This window comes from Coregonus clupeaformis, chromosome 24, assembly GCF_020615455.1.
Source record: "Coregonus clupeaformis isolate EN_2021a chromosome 24, ASM2061545v1, whole genome shotgun sequence".
In the NCBI taxonomy this organism is placed as follows: domain Eukaryota; kingdom Metazoa; phylum Chordata; class Actinopteri; order Salmoniformes; family Salmonidae; genus Coregonus; species Coregonus clupeaformis.
Genome location: NC_059215.1, coordinates 36692714 through 36712578, shown reverse-complemented (window position 1 = coordinate 36712578; position 19865 = coordinate 36692714). Strand labels below are relative to the sequence as shown.

General features: G+C 41.7%; 3 protein-coding genes across 11 annotated transcripts in view; 2 read left to right on the top strand and 1 right to left on the bottom strand.

The window, feature by feature from the left end:
* Nucleotides 1-1158, top strand: part of LOC121538218 (outer dynein arm-docking complex subunit 1) — a 31172-nt gene extending 30014 nt beyond the window's left edge. For 4 of the 5 annotated variants that reach the window (XM_041846044.2, XM_041846046.2, XM_041846048.1 and 1 more), the window contains 2 exons: nucleotides 426-513; nucleotides 778-1158. In XM_041846044.2, coding sequence (XP_041701978.1) covers nucleotides 426-513; nucleotides 778-879 — 190 coding nt within the window. In that variant the 3' untranslated portion in view covers nucleotides 880-1158. The remainder of the gene's footprint in view (nucleotides 1-425; nucleotides 514-777) is intronic. The other variant, XR_005995183.2, reaches the window with a different exon arrangement.
* Nucleotides 1159-1632: 474 nt separating this feature from the next.
* Nucleotides 1633-14541, bottom strand: zgc:154075 (uncharacterized protein LOC556929 homolog). Of its 4 annotated transcripts, none has more exons than XM_045207174.1 (14): nucleotides 14472-14541; nucleotides 12847-12958; nucleotides 12518-12602; nucleotides 12179-12252; nucleotides 11906-11965; nucleotides 10005-10112; nucleotides 9697-9753; nucleotides 7608-7738; nucleotides 7447-7501; nucleotides 4703-4795; nucleotides 4338-4472; nucleotides 3883-3984; nucleotides 2490-2651; nucleotides 1633-2093 (listed from the first exon to the last, which is right to left on the bottom strand). In XM_045207174.1, the coding sequence occupies exons 1-14, from the start codon at nucleotides 14525-14527 to the stop codon at nucleotides 1968-1970; spliced, it is 1356 nt and encodes a 451-aa protein (XP_045063109.1). In that variant the 5' UTR covers nucleotides 14528-14541; the 3' UTR covers nucleotides 1633-1967. The 4 variants fall into 4 exon arrangements, with proteins under 4 accessions (XP_045063109.1, XP_041701984.1, XP_045063110.1 ...); XM_041846050.1 differs by having other exon boundaries at nucleotides 12847-12955; XM_045207175.1 differs by lacking the exon at nucleotides 14472-14541 and adding an exon at nucleotides 13759-13853.
* A 46-nt stretch (nucleotides 14542-14587) lies between these two features.
* taf10 (TAF10 RNA polymerase II, TATA box binding protein (TBP)-associated factor) lies at nucleotides 14588-19810 on the top strand. 2 transcript variants are annotated; one of them, XM_041846053.1, is made up of 5 exons: nucleotides 14588-14939; nucleotides 15255-15412; nucleotides 18948-19012; nucleotides 19235-19349; nucleotides 19516-19810. In XM_041846053.1, the coding sequence occupies exons 1-5, from the start codon at nucleotides 14807-14809 to the stop codon at nucleotides 19603-19605; spliced, it is 561 nt and encodes a 186-aa protein (XP_041701987.1). In that variant the 5' UTR covers nucleotides 14588-14806; the 3' UTR covers nucleotides 19606-19810. The 2 variants fall into 2 exon arrangements, with proteins under 2 accessions (XP_041701987.1, XP_041701986.1); XM_041846052.1 differs by having other exon boundaries at nucleotides 19513-19810.
* The last annotated feature ends 55 nt before the right edge of the window (nucleotides 19811-19865 follow it).

Genomic DNA, 19865 nt, shown 5'->3' with positions numbered 1-19865 from the left:
CTGCTACATCTAATGCCGGAAAGGGATGACAATGAACAGTCAATGGGACAGCGGCAAGTTTGTTTGCAATCCTGTAACAATAACCTATGTAATAAAATACATGGGGTTCTGTTTCTGAAATATACCCGACGATGCAGTTATATCCACTTTGCAGCTCATGTTTTCTTTTTAACCTGTGCTGCAGCGTAGGGAAACTTTTTAACCAACTGTATTTACAACCTTGCCGGAGGACAAACTAGTTTGCTATTCTAGGACAAACTAGTGTGCTATTTTAAGAGCCTAGTTTGCTATTTTAGTAGTAGGAACCTACATTTTCAGTTTTCTGACATTCATAAGGAAATAGTAAGTGAAAGCAATACTTGGAAGTGTGGTAACCATAACTTATAGTTTTACTCTATGGTGGTAATGTAAGACTACTATTTTAGGGATGCCAATGACCCAGAGGAGTCCCTGCTAACAGACAAGGTGAAGCCCCTCTCCAAGGACGAGCTGCTCCCGCTGGTAATGACGAGGGTGAGGCCTTCCCTTCACTCAACGTGGACCACCACAGCCATATAGCCAGGGATGGCCAACCTGGCTCTAGTTTAACCCTCAATCGGTAGCAAAATAGTGTCCACAATAGATGTTTAAAGTATAGAAATATCATCCATACCTGATCATTTTTATTGTAATACTATGGGGGCTCTGAGTTTGGTGCCATTATGGATTGATGGCATTCTGAATTGCCTACAGCACACATAACAAAATACTGTTTCGTTGGGTTGTTTTCTGCCACAGATGCAGAGGAAGGCGAAGATCGTCCAACCAGAGGTCCGAAAATCAGCCTCCAAACTCAGCGTTGTGGCCAGCAGAATCCGCCGCGGCTCCCTGGGACTCTGAACTCATCATCCTTTTATGAATTTTGATTGGGACACACAAACTGCAATAGTTTATTGACCTCATCCCTGGTAGTGTGACTTTATCCCTGGTAGTGTGACCTCATCCCTGGTAGCTGCAGACTGGGGGACAGCAGGAGGCCCACTCCTGTGGAAAGCAGCATCACAGCCCAGCTTTCATCAGCCATTCATAATCTCTTACTTTTATTAAATTTACATTTTAGTCATTTAGCAGATGCTCTTATCCAGAGCGACTTACAGTTAGTGAGTGCATACATTTTCATACTGGCCCCCCGTGGGAAACGAACCCACAACCCTGGCGGTGCAAGCGCCATGCTCTACCAACTGAGCTACAGGGGACATATCATTTTATAATGCTCCATTAGTTGCAAAATTGAGTTTAAATTAATTGAAGTATTCATTATTTGTTAATCAAATAAAATATTCTGTGGTGTAAGCGTTTAAAGTAAATAAATAAATAATTGTAATCAGAATAAATGTGTCAGCCTCTCCACTAATGGCAAAGGTTCATAAAGACGTCTTTTTCGGTTTTCCAGATTGGCAGCGTCTTGGAGCAAAAATGTGTATCATGTATACTGTGTTAATGACGATACAAAAGAAGAGTAATGTAGAGCAAAGTACAATACGGCAAATGCCACATTTTTGGTAAGTGTATGGGGTGTATTTATAGATTTTACTTAGTCTACATGTGTGTAATTTCAAAAGCACTTTTTCGTACAAGACATTAGAACAAACACACAATCAACATTTTTATAAAATGATCAAAATATCGGATTTTTTGAAAATCAGTTTTCCACATCAAAACAGTTGCTGACATGACAAATAGTACATATATAATCACATTTTGTTAAGAAAAAGATTTTCATGGAATGTGCACATTAAACAATCCTTGAGAACCAAACAATCAAAACACTAGGCCTAGCTACAAATTACAAACAGTAAAATTAAATAACTAGCTACTTCATCATTTTCATGTGCTGCCTGATTCTGCTCTGTCATAATCATTAGTGTTGAATCATTAATGTTTGATCAAAATGATGATTATGGCACTTCACCACTTCACGTAGCCCTCTAGTCCTGGTCAGTCCCACAGAACACCACCTTGCTCTCCAGTCGAGCCCGCTCAGCCTCAAACACCAGCTTGTGGCTCAGCAGGGTCTCCTCTGGTCCCGAACGAATAAAAGATGCATCTCCACTCTGTACGTGACACACGCAAACACAAGTCACATTTTTTCCATCCACATGAGTATAATGTAAGGTTATTATGAGTGATACTGCAAAAGGTGTCATGACTGGTTTTGTAAAGGTGTTATGAATGCCCTATGTATACCCCTTCAAGTAAAGACTTAAGTTAAGAGTTAAGAGATTTTACAGCACCCAAAACCATTCTGTGATTTTATTGAACCAGGTACTGCAACAGCGTAAATGGGGGTTTGATTAAATCCTAACAAAGATCTAGATAACTCAAATAATATTTAGTTCCACAACATCAATGTATAATTAACACAAGCCTAAGTCAAAGCACAGATCTCAAGTTAAAAAAAATATTATCGGCCCTCAATGTTGACATTCACACAGGCTCCCAGCACTCACCGCCACAGCAGAGATAAAGGCTTCCACCAGTTGGTAGTCCGCCCCGCCGTGCCCGCCCATGCCAAAGGCCCCTGGGGCGCTAGTCTCTGCCGTGTGCTTGGTGGCCCTCCCTGTGAGGAAGTCAAACACTCGAATCTCATGTCCGTTATACGACAGCTCCCCCTATAGGAACAAAACAATAATTACATGATCAGAACATTTTCCGCATTTGCAGGAGGTTATCTTTATGTACTAAGATCAGACAGTAGCCAAATACATCCAGCTCTAGATTTACTGCTACTACAAATACAGACGATTATTTATAAGGATAAATATTCAGGAGAGAGATAACAAAGTTCACCACTGGTGTCCCCCAGGGCTCAGTTCTAGGCCCTCTCCTATTCTCGCTATACACCAAGTCACTTGGCTCTGTCATATCCTCACATGGCCTCTCCTATCATTGCTACGCTGACGATACACAACTAATCTTCTCCTTTCCCCCTTCTGATAACCAGGTGGCGAATCGCATCTCTGGCAGACATATCAGTATGGATTACGGATCACCACCTCAAGCTGAACCTTGGCAAGATGGAGCTGCTCTTCCTCCCGGGGAAGGACTGCCCGTTCCATGATCTCGCCATCACGGTTGACAACTCCGTTGTGTCCTCCTCCCAGAGTGCGAAGAGCCTTGGCGTGACCCTGGACAACACCCTGTCGTTCTCTGCTAACATCAAGGCGGTGACCCGATCCTGTAGGTTCATGCTCTACAACATTCGGAGAGTACGACCCTGCCTTACACAGGAAGCGGCACAGGTCCTAATCCAGGCACTTGTCATCTCCCCGTCTGGATTACTGCAACTCGCTGTTGGCTGGGCTCCCTGCCTGTGCCATTAAACCCCTACAACTCATCCAGAATGCCGCAGCCCGCCTGGTGTTCAACCTTCCCAAGTTCTCTCACGTCACCCCGCTCCTCCGCACACTCCACTGGCTTCCAGTTGAAGCTCGCATCTGTTACAAGACCATGGTGCTTGCCTATGGAGCTGTGAGGGGAACGGCACCCCCCCCCAAAAAAAAAAAAAAAAATACATTGTAAAGTGGTTGTACTACTGGATATAAGGTGAATGCACCTATTTGTAAGTCGCTCTGGATAAGAGCGTCTGCTAAATGACGTAAACGTAAACGTATAAACCATGACACAGAAATTCAGGTCAATAAACTATTGCAGTTTGTGGGTGTCCAATCAATATTCATAATCTATCTCTTTCTATTCAATCCATATCCCTATCTTATGATCATATCACATTGATTTCAATCACAAAAGTGGCATATTAATGATCAACAATGAATTATTTATAATGATTCAACTTGATCTTGGATTATTCAAGATTGTGTCTGGACTGGAGTGCTGCAGTACCTTGCTGCCATAGATGGTGGTTCTCCGCTTACATATCTCCTCTGTAAATGCCACCATGGAAAAAGCAGCTGTAAGACCCCCTTCAAACTCCATGTTCACCACCTGTACACACAGGCACAACAAGGTGAGAGAAGAGAGATAAAGAGAGAGGAGCTGTGTCGACTTGAGCCAATATTTTTTCTGACCGAAGCATAAACTTAATTTAAATACAACAAAAGTGTGCAGGACTTAAATGTACAATTCTGTAACCTCTCTTTTGACACTCGGAACGGTCTCTGTTGTGAAAGAGACACTTATCCTAAAGGAGATGGCCTGTTAAAATAAAGGTGAAATACCTAGTAATAAATCATAAATAAGTAATAAATCATAAGTGTAAATGTATACATGTAGGATAACCCTTATTCTAAGCATGGTTTCTCTGCGCTAGCGGCTAGCCAGATGGTGGTCAGTCTTACCTGGTTGGTGCAGACGTCGTTGTCACACTGGTAGACACAGCGGCCGTACGGCCCTGATTTCAGAGCCTCGGTCACAGACTCGATGTCTGGGAGAGAGCTGGAGCATATCACAGACACGGGCCAGCCCACACAGCCCTGAGAGACACACACAGGCTGGGTTACTGTAAAGTGCTTTGTGATAACTGCTGATGTAAAAAGGGCTTTATAATTACATTTGATTGATTGATTGACACAGATATAGATTTACACGCACAGTCACACACACACGTTCATTTTTTATGTGCCATCTAATTTACACTGCTTTCCCTGAATAATAATTGCCCCTCATGGGACAAATCAAATGTAATTGACTTGAATGGAAAAACCTGTTTGACTCTGTCCAGGTAGATCTTGCGTGCAGAATATGGGCAAGCTTCCTCTACAGGGCAGTCTAGGCAGCGGTCTGCAGCACCTGGTGGCTGGAGGGAAAACTATTTAGCACTGAATCACCTTTGACTATTCTAGGGTGGGTTTCCCGAAAGCGTCGTGGCACTCACATCATCTACAGTAAATCCGTTGTAGGCAATGGACGAAAGATGATCTTAGTGCTACAAAGCTTTTGGGAAACCCACATTATACTATGTAGGACAAAATGGAAGCTCATTGTGGCCTTTTGTCCCAAAGGGGCCAAAGAGGCTTGAGTACCTTTGACAGAATCAACAACTATCTAAAAACAAACATTAATACACCAGTGATAATATCACAGAATGAATACAGTATCATGAGAAGGTAACTCAAAAGTGGGAATCAAATGTAAAGCATGGACATCAGCTACTTCGGGAGAGGTGGATGTAAGGCAGGAAACTGTGGTTGTGGGAGTGTGATGCAATGCTTTGTCAGCTATGTTTTCCCAGACAAAGAATCACCAGGAGTTAGTTAGTTACAGTCGGTTCTCAGTCTTATGGGAGAGTATATGTTCTCCCACTGTATCACCTGTGGTTTACTGTTATTCGGACACAGTGACTCTATGTAAAGGTTGTATCAGATGTTGCTGTAATGTTTTCCTTACTGCTCCAATTTTCCCTAGTCAGAGTCCAAATAGTTGTGAAATCAATGATTCCAGTATATTAAAAACGAAATGATATATAAAGTATTTGAGATGGTACAGGAATGTGGATGCTAATATGTTAAAGTAAAGTAACATGTTCATTCATGTGCATGTAACTATAGTTGTCTGTATTATTGTTCAATGGCAGGCCAAGCCCATTGTTTAAAACTATTTTGAGTTTATTTAGTGTCCAAAACAGTCAAACATAGTTGTACCACTTCCGTTCTGATTACAGTGCATTCAGAAAGAATTCAATTTTTTTTACGCTAAGCCTCATTCTAAAATGGATAAAAGTATTTGTTTCCTCATCAATCTACACACAATACCCATAATGACAAAGCAAAAACAGGTTTGTAGATTTTTTTGCAAATGTATAAATATTTTTTAAAATAAAAAACCTTATTTTTACTAAGTATTCAGACCCTTTGCTATGACATTTACATTTACGTCATTTAGTAGACGCTCTTATCCAGAGCGACTTACAGTTAGTGAGTGCATACATTATTTTATTTTTTATTTTTTCATACTGGCCCCCCGTGGGAATCGAACCCACAACCCTGGCGTTGCAAACGCCATGCTCTACCAACTGAGCTACATCCCTGCCGGCCATTCCCTCCCCTACCCTGGACGATGCTGGGCCAATTGTGCGCCGCCCCATGGGTCTCCCGGTCGAGACTTGAAATTGAGCTCAGGTGCATCCTGTTTCCATTGATCATCCTTGAGATGTTTCTACAACTTGATTGGAGTCCACCTGTGGTAAATTCAATTGATTGGAAATGATTTGGAAAGGCACACACCTGTCTATATAATGTCCCACAGTTGACAGAGCAAAAACCAAGCCATGAGTTCGAAGGAATTGTCCGTAGAGCTCCGAGACAGGATTGTGTCGAGGCACAGATCTGAGAAAGGGTAGCAAAAAAATTCTGCAGCATTGAAGGTCCCCAAGAACACAAGGGCCTCTATCATTCTTAAATGGAAGAAGTTTGGAACCACCAAGACTCTTCCTAGAGCTGGACACCCGGCCAAACTGAGCAATCGGGGGAGAAGGGAGCTGACCAAGAAACTGATGGTCACTCTGACAGCGCTCCAGAGTTCCTCTGTGGAGATGGAAGAACCTTCCAGAAGGACAACCATCTCTGCAGCAGTCCACCAATCAAGTATTTATGGTAGAGTGGCTAGAAGGAAGCCACTCCTCAGTAAAAGGCACATGAGAGCCCACTTTGAGTTTGCCAAAAGGCACCTAAAGACTCTCAGACCATGAGAAACAAGATTCTCTGGTCTGATGAATCCAAGATTGAATTCTTTGGCCTGAATCCCAAGCATCACATCTGGAGGAAACCAGGCACCGCTCATCACCTGGCCAATACCATCCCTACGGTGAAGCATGGGGGTGGCAGCATCATGCTGTGGGGATGTTTTTCAGCGGCAGGGACTGGGAGATTAGTCAGGATCGATGGAAAGATGAACGGAGCAAAGTACAGAGAGATCCTTGATGAAAACCTGCTCCAGAGCGCTCAGGACCTCAGACTGGGGCAAAGGTTCACATTCCAAAAGGACAACGACCCTAAGCACACAGCCAAGACAACGCAGGAGTGGCTTCGGGACAAGTCTCTGAATGTCCTTGAGTGACCCAGCCAGAGCCCGGACTTGAACCCGATCAAACATCTCTGGAGAGACCTGAAAATAGCTGTGCAGCGACGCTCCCCATCCAACCTGACAGAGCTTGAGAGGATCTGCAGAGAAGAATGGGAGAAACTCCCCAAATACTAGTGTGTCAAGCTTGTAGCGTCATACCCAAGAAGACTTGAGGCTGTAATCGCTGCCAAAGGTGCTTCAACAAAGTACTGAGTAAAGGGTCTGAATACTTATGTAAAGGTGACATCAGTTGTTTTTGTTTTATACATTTGTAAAAACTTCAAAAAACCTGTTTTGTAGAATAAGGCTGTAACGTAACAAACATTTTGAAAAAGTGAAGGGGTCTGAATACTTTCCGAATACATTGTGTATGAGAAGACCACACACCTTTTTCTCTTTGCGGAAGTGACTGAGAGATCCAAACGATGACACTTTCAAACACCTGTGAAGAACAAGCTATTTTTAAATAGGGCTGTCAGTCGAACAAAGAAATTAGTTGATTAACTTGTTATTTTATTTATAAAAAACTAAAAACATTGCCTCTTTACCTTCGTCCTCCAGCCCAGTGATGTATCAAGTCAATGTCATGGCAGGATTTGGCCAGAAGTGAAAAAGAGCTCTCAGCCTCATTCCTCCAGTTCCCTCGAACAAAGGAGTGGGCAAAGTGAAAGAAGCCTACCTAGAACAGGAGAAAGTAACCATGGAAATCTTTGCAGATACTTCAACCCATGCAGGCTGCATTGAGAGTGGAGTGGAGGCCACTATAATATTGTACGCAGACCTGGGTTCATATACTATTTGAAATCGTCCATAAATACAGTACCAGTCTAAAGTTTGGACACACCTACTCATTCAATGGTTTTTCTATATTTTTACTATTTTCGACATTGTAGAATAATAGTGAAGACATCAAAACTATGAAATAACACATATGGAATCATGTAGTAACCAAAACAGTGTTAAACAAATCAAAATATATTTTATATTTGAGGTTCTTCAAAGTAGCCACTCTTTGCCTTGATGACAGCTTTGCACTCTTGGCATTCTCCCAACCAGCTTCACCTAGAATGCTTTTCCAACAGTCTTGAAGGAGTTCCCACATATGCTGAGCACTTGTTGGCTGCTTTTCCTTCACTCTGCAGTCCAACTCATCCCAAACCATCTCAATTGGGTTGAGTTCAGGTGATTGTGGAGGCCAGGTCATCTGATGCAGCACTCCATCACTCTCCTTCTTGGTCAAAAAGCCCTTACACAGCCTGGAGATGTGTTGGGTCATTGTCCTGTTGAAAAACAAATGATAGTCCCACTAAGTGCAAACCAGATGGGATGGCGTATCGCTGCAGAATGCTGTGGTAGCCATGCTGGTTAAGTGTGCCTTGAATTCTAAATCAATCACAGACAGTGTCACCAGCAAAGCACCCCCACACCATCACACCTCATCCTCCATGCTTCACGGTGGGAACCACACATGCGGAGATCATCCGTTCACCTACTCTGCGTCTCACAAAGACACGGCGGTTGGAAATAAAAATCTCACATTTGGACTCATCAGACCAAAGGAGCGATTTCCACCGGTTTAATGTCCATTGTTTGTGTTTCTTGGCCCAAGCAAGTCTCTTCTTCTTATTGGTGTCCTTTAGTTGTGGTTTCTTTGCAGTAATTAGACCATGAAGGCCTGATTCACACAGTCTCCTCTGAACAGTTGATGTTGAGATGTGTCTGTTACTTGAACTCTGTGAAGCATTTATTTGGGCTGCAATTTCAGAGGTTGGTAACTCTAATGAACTTATCCTCTGCAGCAGAGGTGACTCTCGGTCTTCCTTTCCTGTGGCGGTCCTCATGAGAGCCAGTTTCATCATAGCGCTTGATGTTTCTTGCGACTGCGCTTGAAGAACCTTTCAAAGTTCTTGAAATGTTCCGGATTTACAAGGTAGGGGTGGTATACAGAAGATAGCCCTATTTGGTAAAAGACCAAGTCCATATTATGGCAAGAACAGCTCAAATGAGCAAAGAGAAACAACAGTCCATCATTACTTTAAGACATGCACAACTGATAGGCTCAAACGCATTAAGAAGGAAAGAAATTCCACAAATTAACTTTTAACAAGGCACACCTGTTAATTGAAATGCAGTCCAGGTGATTACCTCATGAAGCTGGTTGAGAGAATGCCAACAGTGTGCAAGCTGTCATCAAGAGAAAGGGTGGCTATTTGAAGAATCTCAAAGAAAAAATATATTTTGATTTGTTTAACACGTTTTTGGTTACTACATGATTCCACATGTGTTATTTCATAGTTTTGATGTCTTCACTTTTATTCTCCAATGTAGAAAATAGTAAAAATAAAGAAAAACCCTGGAATGAGTAGGTGTGTCCAAACTTTTGACTGGTAATGTATAAGCGTTTGCTATCGTCTGTCTGGAGAGCCTAGTTGAGCGGGCTTTGCAGTTTTGCAACTATTCTAGTCAAGTTAAGTTTATTTACTTATTCTGTTGGTTCCATTGTGCACGGCAAGATCACTCAAGCACAGATACATTAAATAGTATTAGTACTTGATAGTAATAGCACTTGAACCCAGGTCTGGCTATGCTCTATGTAAATGATGTAAAATTGACATGGTATTGTAAATTCATCCCTACCGGTTCTAGGTGTTGAATATGGACCAGGTCTCCAATCACTCCACTGTCCATCAGCACCTGTGGGGTCAATTCCAAAGCGTTGGCAACACACTATATGGCAGCCCTTCTCAAGCTTGATTTGACTGCTTCTATCCCGCAAGGAGTACCTTGTTGCTAGGCATATTTTCGCTCAAGCTCTGATTGGGCATTAAATACAAATCACAGTAGCCACTGTTCTAATTATGCTGGGTGACAATTTCGTCACGCAAAAAGCACAGATCTGTGCAAAAAAATACTGTAATATTTAAAATAGATGGAAATACACTTACTTTTATCTTGTGGATGACAGGGTCATATCGGAGGACATGGCACACTGTTAGCATCACACCACTTTGAATGCAAGTTCTTACAATCTCTGTGCAGTCCTCAGCTGTTACCTAATATGAAAAAATATCAATTTGACACTGCGCATACACACGCCTGCATGCACACAAACACAGACAGACACAGACACACACTCTTTCTATATCTCTAGATATGATTGATTGTATAAACTACTTGCACTGCGCTGGTATAGGATAGCTGAAATGATCAGGTCTTGATCAGACATCACAACAACATACAGTACCAGTCAAAAGTTTGGACACACCTACTCATTCAAGGGTTTTTCTTTATTTTTACTATTTTCGACATTGTAGAATAATAGTGAAGACATCAAAACTATGAAATAACACATATGGAATCATGTAGTAAGCAAATTGGTGTTCAACAAATCAAAATATATTTTATATTTGAGATTCTTTAAAGTAGCCACCCTTTGCCTTGATGACAGCTTTGCACACTCTTGGCATTCCCTCAACCAGCTTCATGAGGAATGCTTTTCCAACAGTCTTGAAGGACTTCCCACATATGCTGAACACTTGTTGGCTGCTTTTCCTTCACTTAGAGGTCCAACTCATCCCAAACCATCTCAAATGGGTTGAAGTAGGGTGATTGTGGAGGCCAGGTCATCTGATGCAGCACTCCATCACTCTCCTTGGTCAAATAGCCCTTACACAGCCTCTAGGTATGTTTTGGGTCATTGTCCTGTTGAAAAACAAATGATAGTCCCACTAAGCGCAAACCAGATGGGATGGCGTATCGCTGCAGAATGCTGTGGTAGCCATGCTGGTTAAGTGTGCCTTGAATTCTAAATAAATCACAGACAGTGTCACCGGCAAAGCACCCCCACACCATCACACCTCCTCCTCCATGCTTCACAGTGGGAACCACACATGCGGAGATCATCCGTTCACCTACTCTGCGTCTCACAAAGACACGGCAGTTGGAACCAAAGATCTCACATTTGGACTCCAGACCAAAGGACAGATTTCCACCGGTTTAATGTTCATTGCTCATGTTTCTTGGCCCAAGCAAGTTTCTTCTTCTTATTGGTGTCCTTTAGTAGTGATTTCTTTACAACAATTCGACCATGAAGGGCTGATTCACACAGTCTCCTCTGAACAGTTGATGTTGAGATGTGTCTGTTACTTGAACTCTGTGAAGCATTTATTTAGGCTGCAATCTGAGGTGCAGTTAACTCTAATGAACTTATCCTCTGCAGCAGAGGTAACTCTGGGTCTTCCTTTCCTGTGGTGGTCCTCATGAGAGCCAGTTTCATCATAGCATTTGATGGTTTTTGCGACTGCACTTGAAGAAACTTTCAAAGTTCTTGAAATGTTCTGGATTGACAAGGTAGGGGTGGTATACAGAAGATAGCCCTATTTGGTAAAAGACCAAGTCCATATTATGGCAAGAACAGCTCAAATAAGCAAAGAGAAACGACAGTCCATCATTACTTTAAGACATGCACAACTGATTGGCTCAAACGCATTAAGGAAAGAAATTCCACAAATTAACTTTTAACAAGGCACACCTGGTAATTGAAATGCATTCCAGGTGACTACCTCATGAAGCTGGTTGAGAGAATGCCAAGAGTGTGCAAAGTTGTCATCAAGGCAAAGGGTGGCTACTTTGAAGAATCTCAAATATAAAATATATTTTGATTTGTTTAACACTTTTTTGGTTACTACATGATTCCTTATGTGTTATTTCATAGTTTTGATGTCTTCACTATTATTCTACAATGTGGAAAATAGTACAAATAAAGAAAAACCCTTGAATGTGTAGGTGTGTCCAAACTTTTGACTTGTACTGTACATCGTTTTTACAGGGGACGGAGAACACTCACAGCCATGGGCTTCTCCAGAAGAATATGGTAGCCTTTCTTTGCCAGTGCCACAGTGGGGTCCTTGACAAGAAGACAAGAACACATACTCACTCAGAACAGCCATCATGGATTCTCAATCTTAGCCTACTGTAGCATCAACGGGCAAAATACTTTTTTTGAGTAACCTCATCAGACACTGAGCATCCTAAAATAGTTATGTTGAAATGGTTGCTCAGATTCTGTGACATACCAAATTTGATTAATTGAGTAACAAGTATCCTCTACTACTATTACCTTATGATGGCGGTCTGGGGTACAAATGAACACAGCATCCGCAAACTTCTCCCTTTGTACTATACCACGCCAATCTGGGAAAGAGGAATATAGGTAACATATGTCATAACACTTTTCATAACTGATTACAATGCACGCAAAATTATACTGGTTTGTACTTGACATTCAGTGACATAAGATGCCACAAGAGCTTATTTGTTATGACATGCATATGATAATATCACGCTGTTATGATGTATAGTTCAAATGAAGTGCTACCAAATAATCAATCCAGCGTTTATCAAAAGGGAGAGGGAGAAAATGGTTGTGGACCGACAGTTACATAATTTTCACTCGTACCAGCAAATACGTTGTCATTTGCTACTCTGTGTTGCTTCTGAAGTTTCTCCCGTGCAAATTTCCTGGGGTCAGCCACTCCAACGACCTACAATAAATTTGAGTTATCATTGTTGACATTCTTATCATCATCATTACTTTTATGTAAAACCTTAGTCAAGACCGAATGGCTACTAATCGGTAACACACTTAAATTATGATGGAAAGAAGTGATGAATGATTTAGCATAGCAGGGATGAAAGCCTATATCTTTCTAAGATCAGGTCTACTCATTAAGTTATTTCAGTCAATATTGACAAGACCAGATGTAGAGAGATGTTGGGGAGCCTTACTTGCATGCGTTGAGGCTGAAGGGAGGCAAAGTGTGAGTATGTCTCCCCACGGTTCCCAGCCCCCACCACAATGACATCCACAGGTGATGCCATCCTGACTTTCTGGGCCCTGCTTCAAAATGACAAAGACATCAGTTCAAACCAGCCATGTTTCATTTATTGATGTATATGATGTCTAATGCTATTGTTTTCGTTGACTGAACATCCTCTTAAGTTTGACTGAGCTTTGTGTAATAGGTAATTATCATGGTGAAACAATTAATAATAATAATACGCCATTTAGCAGATGCTTTTATCCAAAGCGACTTACAGTCATGCGTGCATACATTTTTGTGTATGGGTGGTCCCGGGGATCGAACCCACTACCTTGGCGTTACAAGCGCCGTGCTCTACCAGCTGAGCTACAGAGGACCACAAATTATTATAAAACAAATATTATTGTAACATTGTTACCAAGTTACATTTGAAGAATGACCCATTTATTGTTTTCCTAGTTGAACCTAGTTGAACTAGTTGAACTTTATTTCATTTTACATCGAATAATGTACTGTATTCGTTTAAACAAGGTTGACACTAGTTAACACAGCTACAATGTCAAAATTGGCCATATCGTAAAAATTAATGCAAACAAAAATGAGCTTTTTGGTCTTAAGGTTAGCAGTGTGGTTAAGTTAAGGTAAGGTTTCAAATCTGATTTTAACATGACGACTACACTGGGCACGCGCGTGCATATGTTGATTTTGTCCATCCACAGCAGACGCAATCAGGACATGCAGGTTGAAATATCATAACGAACTCTGAACCAACTATATTAATTTGGAGACAGGTCCAAACATTCATGTACATTAACCTATCTAGATTGCTATGCTAGCTAATTTGTCATGGGATATAAACATTTGGTTGTTATTTTACCTGAAATGCGCAAGGTCTTTTTTTCCTGGGTCTTTGTTGTAGAATTGTGACCCATTTTGAGTCACACAAAATCGTGTGTTCTCTACTCCAACAATTAATCCACAGATAAAAGGGGAAATGTAGTTAGTTTCTAGTAATCGACTTTATATGGCGGTTGGCAACCAACTGTAAGGTGCATTACCACCAACAACTTGACTGGAGTGTGGACCCCCAGCTTCCAATCACCCACGTGGGTATATGCTCCTAAAAATCAATGAGGAGATGGAAGAGGCTGGACTTCCAGCGCGTCAATTGTCAAATACCTATTTCGCAGATGCTTGTTGACGCGCGCGAGCAGTCTGGATGAAATTATTGAATAACATGTATGTGTAAGATTGTAAGAAAATAAATTGTAGAAATGGGCGGGTTTTATCCATAATTATGACTGTGGTTGTGTTAACTACTGACGATCTTTTAAACAAAGCATGTATTTGTTTCCCTTTCCTGACAAGATAAAGTGACTGTCACATGATCATATAAAAAACTGCACTAGTAGGCAAAAGGTTAAACGGGGTTGCAATATTTCTACAACAAAAACATAACGACCATAATTCACGCCAGAGAGAGTTTATCTTTGACCGTGTACAAAAAACGCTAAATTCAGATAGATCTTAATCTATTGTTTTTTTTATACAAACGTTTGCATACAATATAGGCTACAGTAGGCTACCTACCTTGAACACTGGTGGTCTTCTTCAGTGAGTCCAAGATTAAGCCACCCTGGAATCATCTGCGCACATTCTTCTGGGGGGAACCATTAGTAGGACAAGACATGTTTGAAAGCCGGACATTGAAATCGATGCACACGGAAGGCGTGAAAATACATTTTTGCAAGCTAACACGATCATAGTGGACGAATGATCTTTATTTTTCGCTATTTACCCATACACTGTCGTAAAAGGGTATTTTTGGCAGTTAATTTAACCCCTTCACTATAGCTAGCTAGCTAACTTAATATTTTGACTTTGGCTATTTTAACAAGCGACCTGCGGTGCAGCCAGCAACAATTATGAACGTTGATACTCCACAGCCAGTCATACCAGGGGGCTCTTCTTCCATTTCCTCGACATCCAGTAATTGCATCACTAACAACAATGCAGCAACTAATGTCAGCAGCATCCCCTCGGTTGCCATAAGTAATGGTAAGTATTTACACACATTTTGAGGTTATAAACAGCTTTAGAGACGGTTACACAACAGATGAATGGTCTGCTATCTACTAGTTAAGCTAACTAGGTCAAAAGTGACTCAGAACCTTTGAAATTATTCAAGTACAGTAGCCCACACACCATATAGCACTATACAGAACTTGAAAACCATCTTAGATCTAGCACGTTCATTGCTGGCTGCTTTGTGAAACAGTCAACAGCTTAGCCCAGAGCTGGACCTTGGCTATCAACATCTCAGCTACATTTAGGAAAATATTAAACCATGTAATTATTTATTTTTTGTTTCAGCCCCAACCTCGGCTGCCATGGCCACACCATCATCTGACACATCCGTGTCCAACGGGGTCTATGTGCCCAGTGGCATTGCCAACGGCGACGTGAAGCCTGTAATCTCCACCACACCACTGGCTGACTTTCTCATGCAGTTGGAGGACTACACTCCTACAGTGAGTCAAACCCCTTTTTAAAGTCGTAACGTTAGTTCACGAGAAGACATGTAGATAACTTTTTTCACATACCTAGGCTGATGTCGATTGACTTATATACAGTGCATTCGGAACGTATTCAGACCCCTTGACCGTTAATAATAATAATAATATGCCATTTAGCAGACGCTTTTATCCAAAGCGACTTACAGTCATGCGTGCATACATTATTATTTTTTGTGTATGGGTGGTCCCGGGGATCGAACCCACTACCTTGGCGTTACAAGGGCCGTGCTCTACCAGCTGAGCTACAGAGGACCACATTATTATCGTTAACACATTTTGTTGCGTTAAAGCCTTATTCTAAAATGGATTACATTTTTTTAAAGGCCTCAATCTACACACAATACCCCATAATGACAAAGCGAAAACAGGGTTTTCCTTATTTACATAAGTATTCAGACCCTTTGCTATGAGACTCGAAATTGAGCTCATGTGCATCCTGTTTCCATTGATCATCCTTGAGATGTTTCTACAACTTGATTGGAGTCCACCTGTGCTGAATTCAAATGATTGGACATGATTTGGAAAGGCACACACCTGTCTATATAAGGTCCCACAGTTGACAGTGCATGTCAGAGCAAAAACCAAGCCATGAGGTAGAAGGAATTTTCCGTAGAGCTCCGAGACAGGATTGTGTCGAGGCACAGATCTGGGGAAGGTCTGGGAAAAACATTTCTGCAGCATTGACAGTCCCCAAGAATACAGTGGCCTCCATCATTCTTAAATGGAAGAAGTTTGGAACCAGCAAGACTCTTCCTAGAGCTGGACGCCCGGCCAAACTGAGCAATAGGGGGAGAAGGGCCTTGGTCAGGGAGGTGACCAAGAACCAGATGGTCACTCTGACAGAGCTCTAGAGTTCCTTTGTGGATATGGGACAACATTCCAGAAGGACAACCATCTCTGCAGCCCTCCACCAATCAGGCCTTTATGGTAGAGTGGCCAGACGGAAGCCACTCCTCAGTAAAAGGCACATGACAGCCGCTTTGAGTTTGCCAAAAGGCACCTAAAGGACTGACTATGAGAAACAAGATTCTCTGGTCTGATGAAACCAAGATTAAACTATTTGGGCTGAATGCCAAGCATCACGTCTGGAGGAAACCTGGCACCATCCCTACGGTGAAGCTTGGTGGTGGCAGCATCATGTTGTGGGTTTGTTTTTCAGCGGCAGGGACTGGGAGACTAGTCAGGATCGAGGAAAATATGAACAAAGCAAAGTACAGAGAGATCCTTGATGAAAACCTGCTCCAGAGCGCTCAGGACCTCAGACTGGGGCGAAGGTTCACCTTCCAACAGGACAACGACCCTAAGCACACAGCCAAGACAACGCAGGAGTGGCTTCGGGACAAGTCTCTGAATGTCCTTGAGTGGCCCGGCCAGAGCCCGGACTTGAACCCGATCTAACATCTCTGGAGAGACCTTACAATAGCTGTGCAGCGACGCTCCCCATCCAACCTGACAGAGCTTGAGAGGATCTGCAGAGAAGAATGGGAGAAACCCCCCAAATACAGGTGTGCCAAGCTTGTAGCGTCATATCCAAGAAGACTTGAGGCTGTAATCGCTGCCAAAGGTGCTTCAACAAAGTACTGAGTAAAGGGTCTGAATACTTACAGTACCAGTCAAAAGTTTGGACACAGCTACTCATTCTAGGGTTTTTCTTTATTTTGACTATTTTCTACATTGTAGAATAATAATGAAGACATCAAAACTATGAAATAACACATTGAATCATGTAGTAACCAAAACAAGTGTTAAACAAATCAAAATATTTTATATTTGATATTTTATAGGTTTTGAGAATGCACACTCATGGCATTCTCTCAACTAGCTTCACCTGGAATGCTTTTCCAACAGTCTTGTAGGAGTTCCCACATATGCTGAGCACTTGTTGGCTGCTTTTCTTTCACTCTGCGGTCCGACTCATCCCAAACCATCTCAATTTGGTTGAGGTCGGGGGATTGTGGAGGCCAGGTCATCTGATGCAGCACTCCATCACTCTCCTTCTTGGTCAAATAGCCCTTACACCGCCTGGAGGTGGGTTGGGTCATTGTCCTGTTGAAAAACTAATGATAGTCCCACTAAGCCCAAACCAGATGGGATGGCGTATCACTGCAGAATGCTGTGGTAGCCATGCTGGTTAAGTGTGCCTTGAATTCTAAATAAATCACAGACAGTGTCACCAGCAAAGCACCCCCACACCATAACAGCTCCTCCTCCATGCTTTACGGTGGGAAATACACATGCGGAGATCATCCATTCACCCACACAGTGTCTCACAAAGACACGGCGGTTAGAACAAAAATCTAATTTCCACGGGTCTAATGTCCATTGCTCGTGTTTCTTGGCCCAAGCAAGTCTCTTCTTATTATTGGTTTCCGTTAGTAGTGGTTTATTTGCAGCAATTTGACCATGAAGGCCTGATTCACACAGTCTCCTCTGAACAGTTGATGTTGAGATGTGTCTGTTACTTGAACTCTGTTAAGCATTTATTTGGGCTGCAATTTCTGAGGCTGGTAACTCTCTACTGATCTGCAGCAGAGGTAACTCTGGGTCTTCCATTCCTGTGGCGGGCCTCATGAGAGCCAGTTTCATCATAGCGCTTGATGGTTTTTGCGACTGCACTTGAAGAAACTTCCAAAGTTCTTGACATTTTCTGGATTGACTGACCTTCATGTCTTAAAATAATGATGGACTGTTGTTTCTCTTTGCTTATTTGAGCTGTTCTTGCCATAATATGGACTTAGTATTTTACCAAATAGGGCCATCTTCTGTATACCCCCCCTACCTTGTCACAACACAACTGATTGTCTCAAACGTATTAAGAAGGAAAGAAATTCCACAAATTAACTTTTAACAAGGCACACCTGTTAATTGAAACGCATTCCAGGTGACTATCTCATGAAGCTGGCCAAGAGTGTGCAAAGCTGTCATCAAGGCAAAGGGTGGCTACTTTGAAGAATCTCAAATATAAAATATATTTTGATTTGTTTTAACACTTGTTTTGGTTACTACATGATTCCATATGTGTTATTTCATAGTTTTGATATCTTTACTATTATTCTACAATGTAAAAAATAGTAAAAAATAAAGAAAAACCCTTGAATGAGTAGGTGTGTCCAAACCTTTGACTGGTAGTGTATGTAAATGTGATATTTCAGTTTTTTATTTTTAATACATTTGCTAAGATTTCAAAAAAACGGTTTTTGCTTTGTCATTATGGGGTATTGTGTGTAGACTGATTAGGGGAAAAAAACAATTTTATCCATTTTAGAATAAGGCTGTAACTAAACAGAATGTGGAAAAAGTCAAGGGGTCTGAATACTTTCCGAATGCACTGTACATATTGCATATTTGGGTTATGTAGTTATAAGAAGCCTCTGATTAATTTAGCATGTAAATGGACTCCGGTATCAACTGTGGGGATGCTAGGGTACAGAATACCTTACCAAAACACATCACAATGACTTCAGTCCAACCTCTACCATTTGTTTGCCAGATCCCTGATGCAGTGACAGGCTACTATCTCAACCGGGCTGGCTTTGAGGCGTCTGATCCGCGAATGTAAGCATGCATCATATTGTTTACCTCTTTACCTGCAAAGAGTCCTCTCCATCTCTTTCAGCTTTATACCAATTCAATATCAACTCACTTGAGCGCCAAACATAAACATTATATATGCCCATCGTTTTCAGAATCCTTTTGGTCTCCCTAGCAGCTCAGAAGTTCATCTCAGACATTGCTAACGAGCCAAACGTAAACATTATATATGCCCATCGTTTTCAGAATCCGTTTGGTCTCCCTAGCAGCTCAGAAGTTCATCTCAGACATTGCTAACGATGCCCTGCAGCATTGTAAAATGAAGGGCACTGCCTCGGGGAGCTCCAGGAACAAGACAAAGGTTGGTGCATTTCTGATGGTACTGAAACATAACATAGGCTATACATCTCAGTGAATTAACACATTAACTGTTTATATGAGTTGCACAGAATTATTCATGCATATGTATACATTTATTTTTGATTGGTTTCTCACTTTGTCCTCCCACCTCTTCTCTCCCAAAGCAGGACAAGAAGTACACATTGACCATGGAGGACCTCTCCCCTGCCCTGTCCGAGTATGGCATCAATGTAAAGAAACCTCATTACTTCACATAGGAGATTGGCTATGCAGTCTGGCAGCTCCTGCTGTTTTTGCTCCTCATAAACCCCTTATGATGGTCCTTTAGGATGGCCATAGAATATTAATTGCAGTCACTCTTTTGTTCTGTTAATTTTTTCAAGTAGAGCATGCTTTGCTTTGTGTGGAATTTTGAGCTTGTAATATTTTATTGAGACAAATAAAACCTTCAGCAATGACTTATTTCTGACAATGTGCTTTTTCATTTATGTACTCTGGTGATAAACAAATAGAAGAG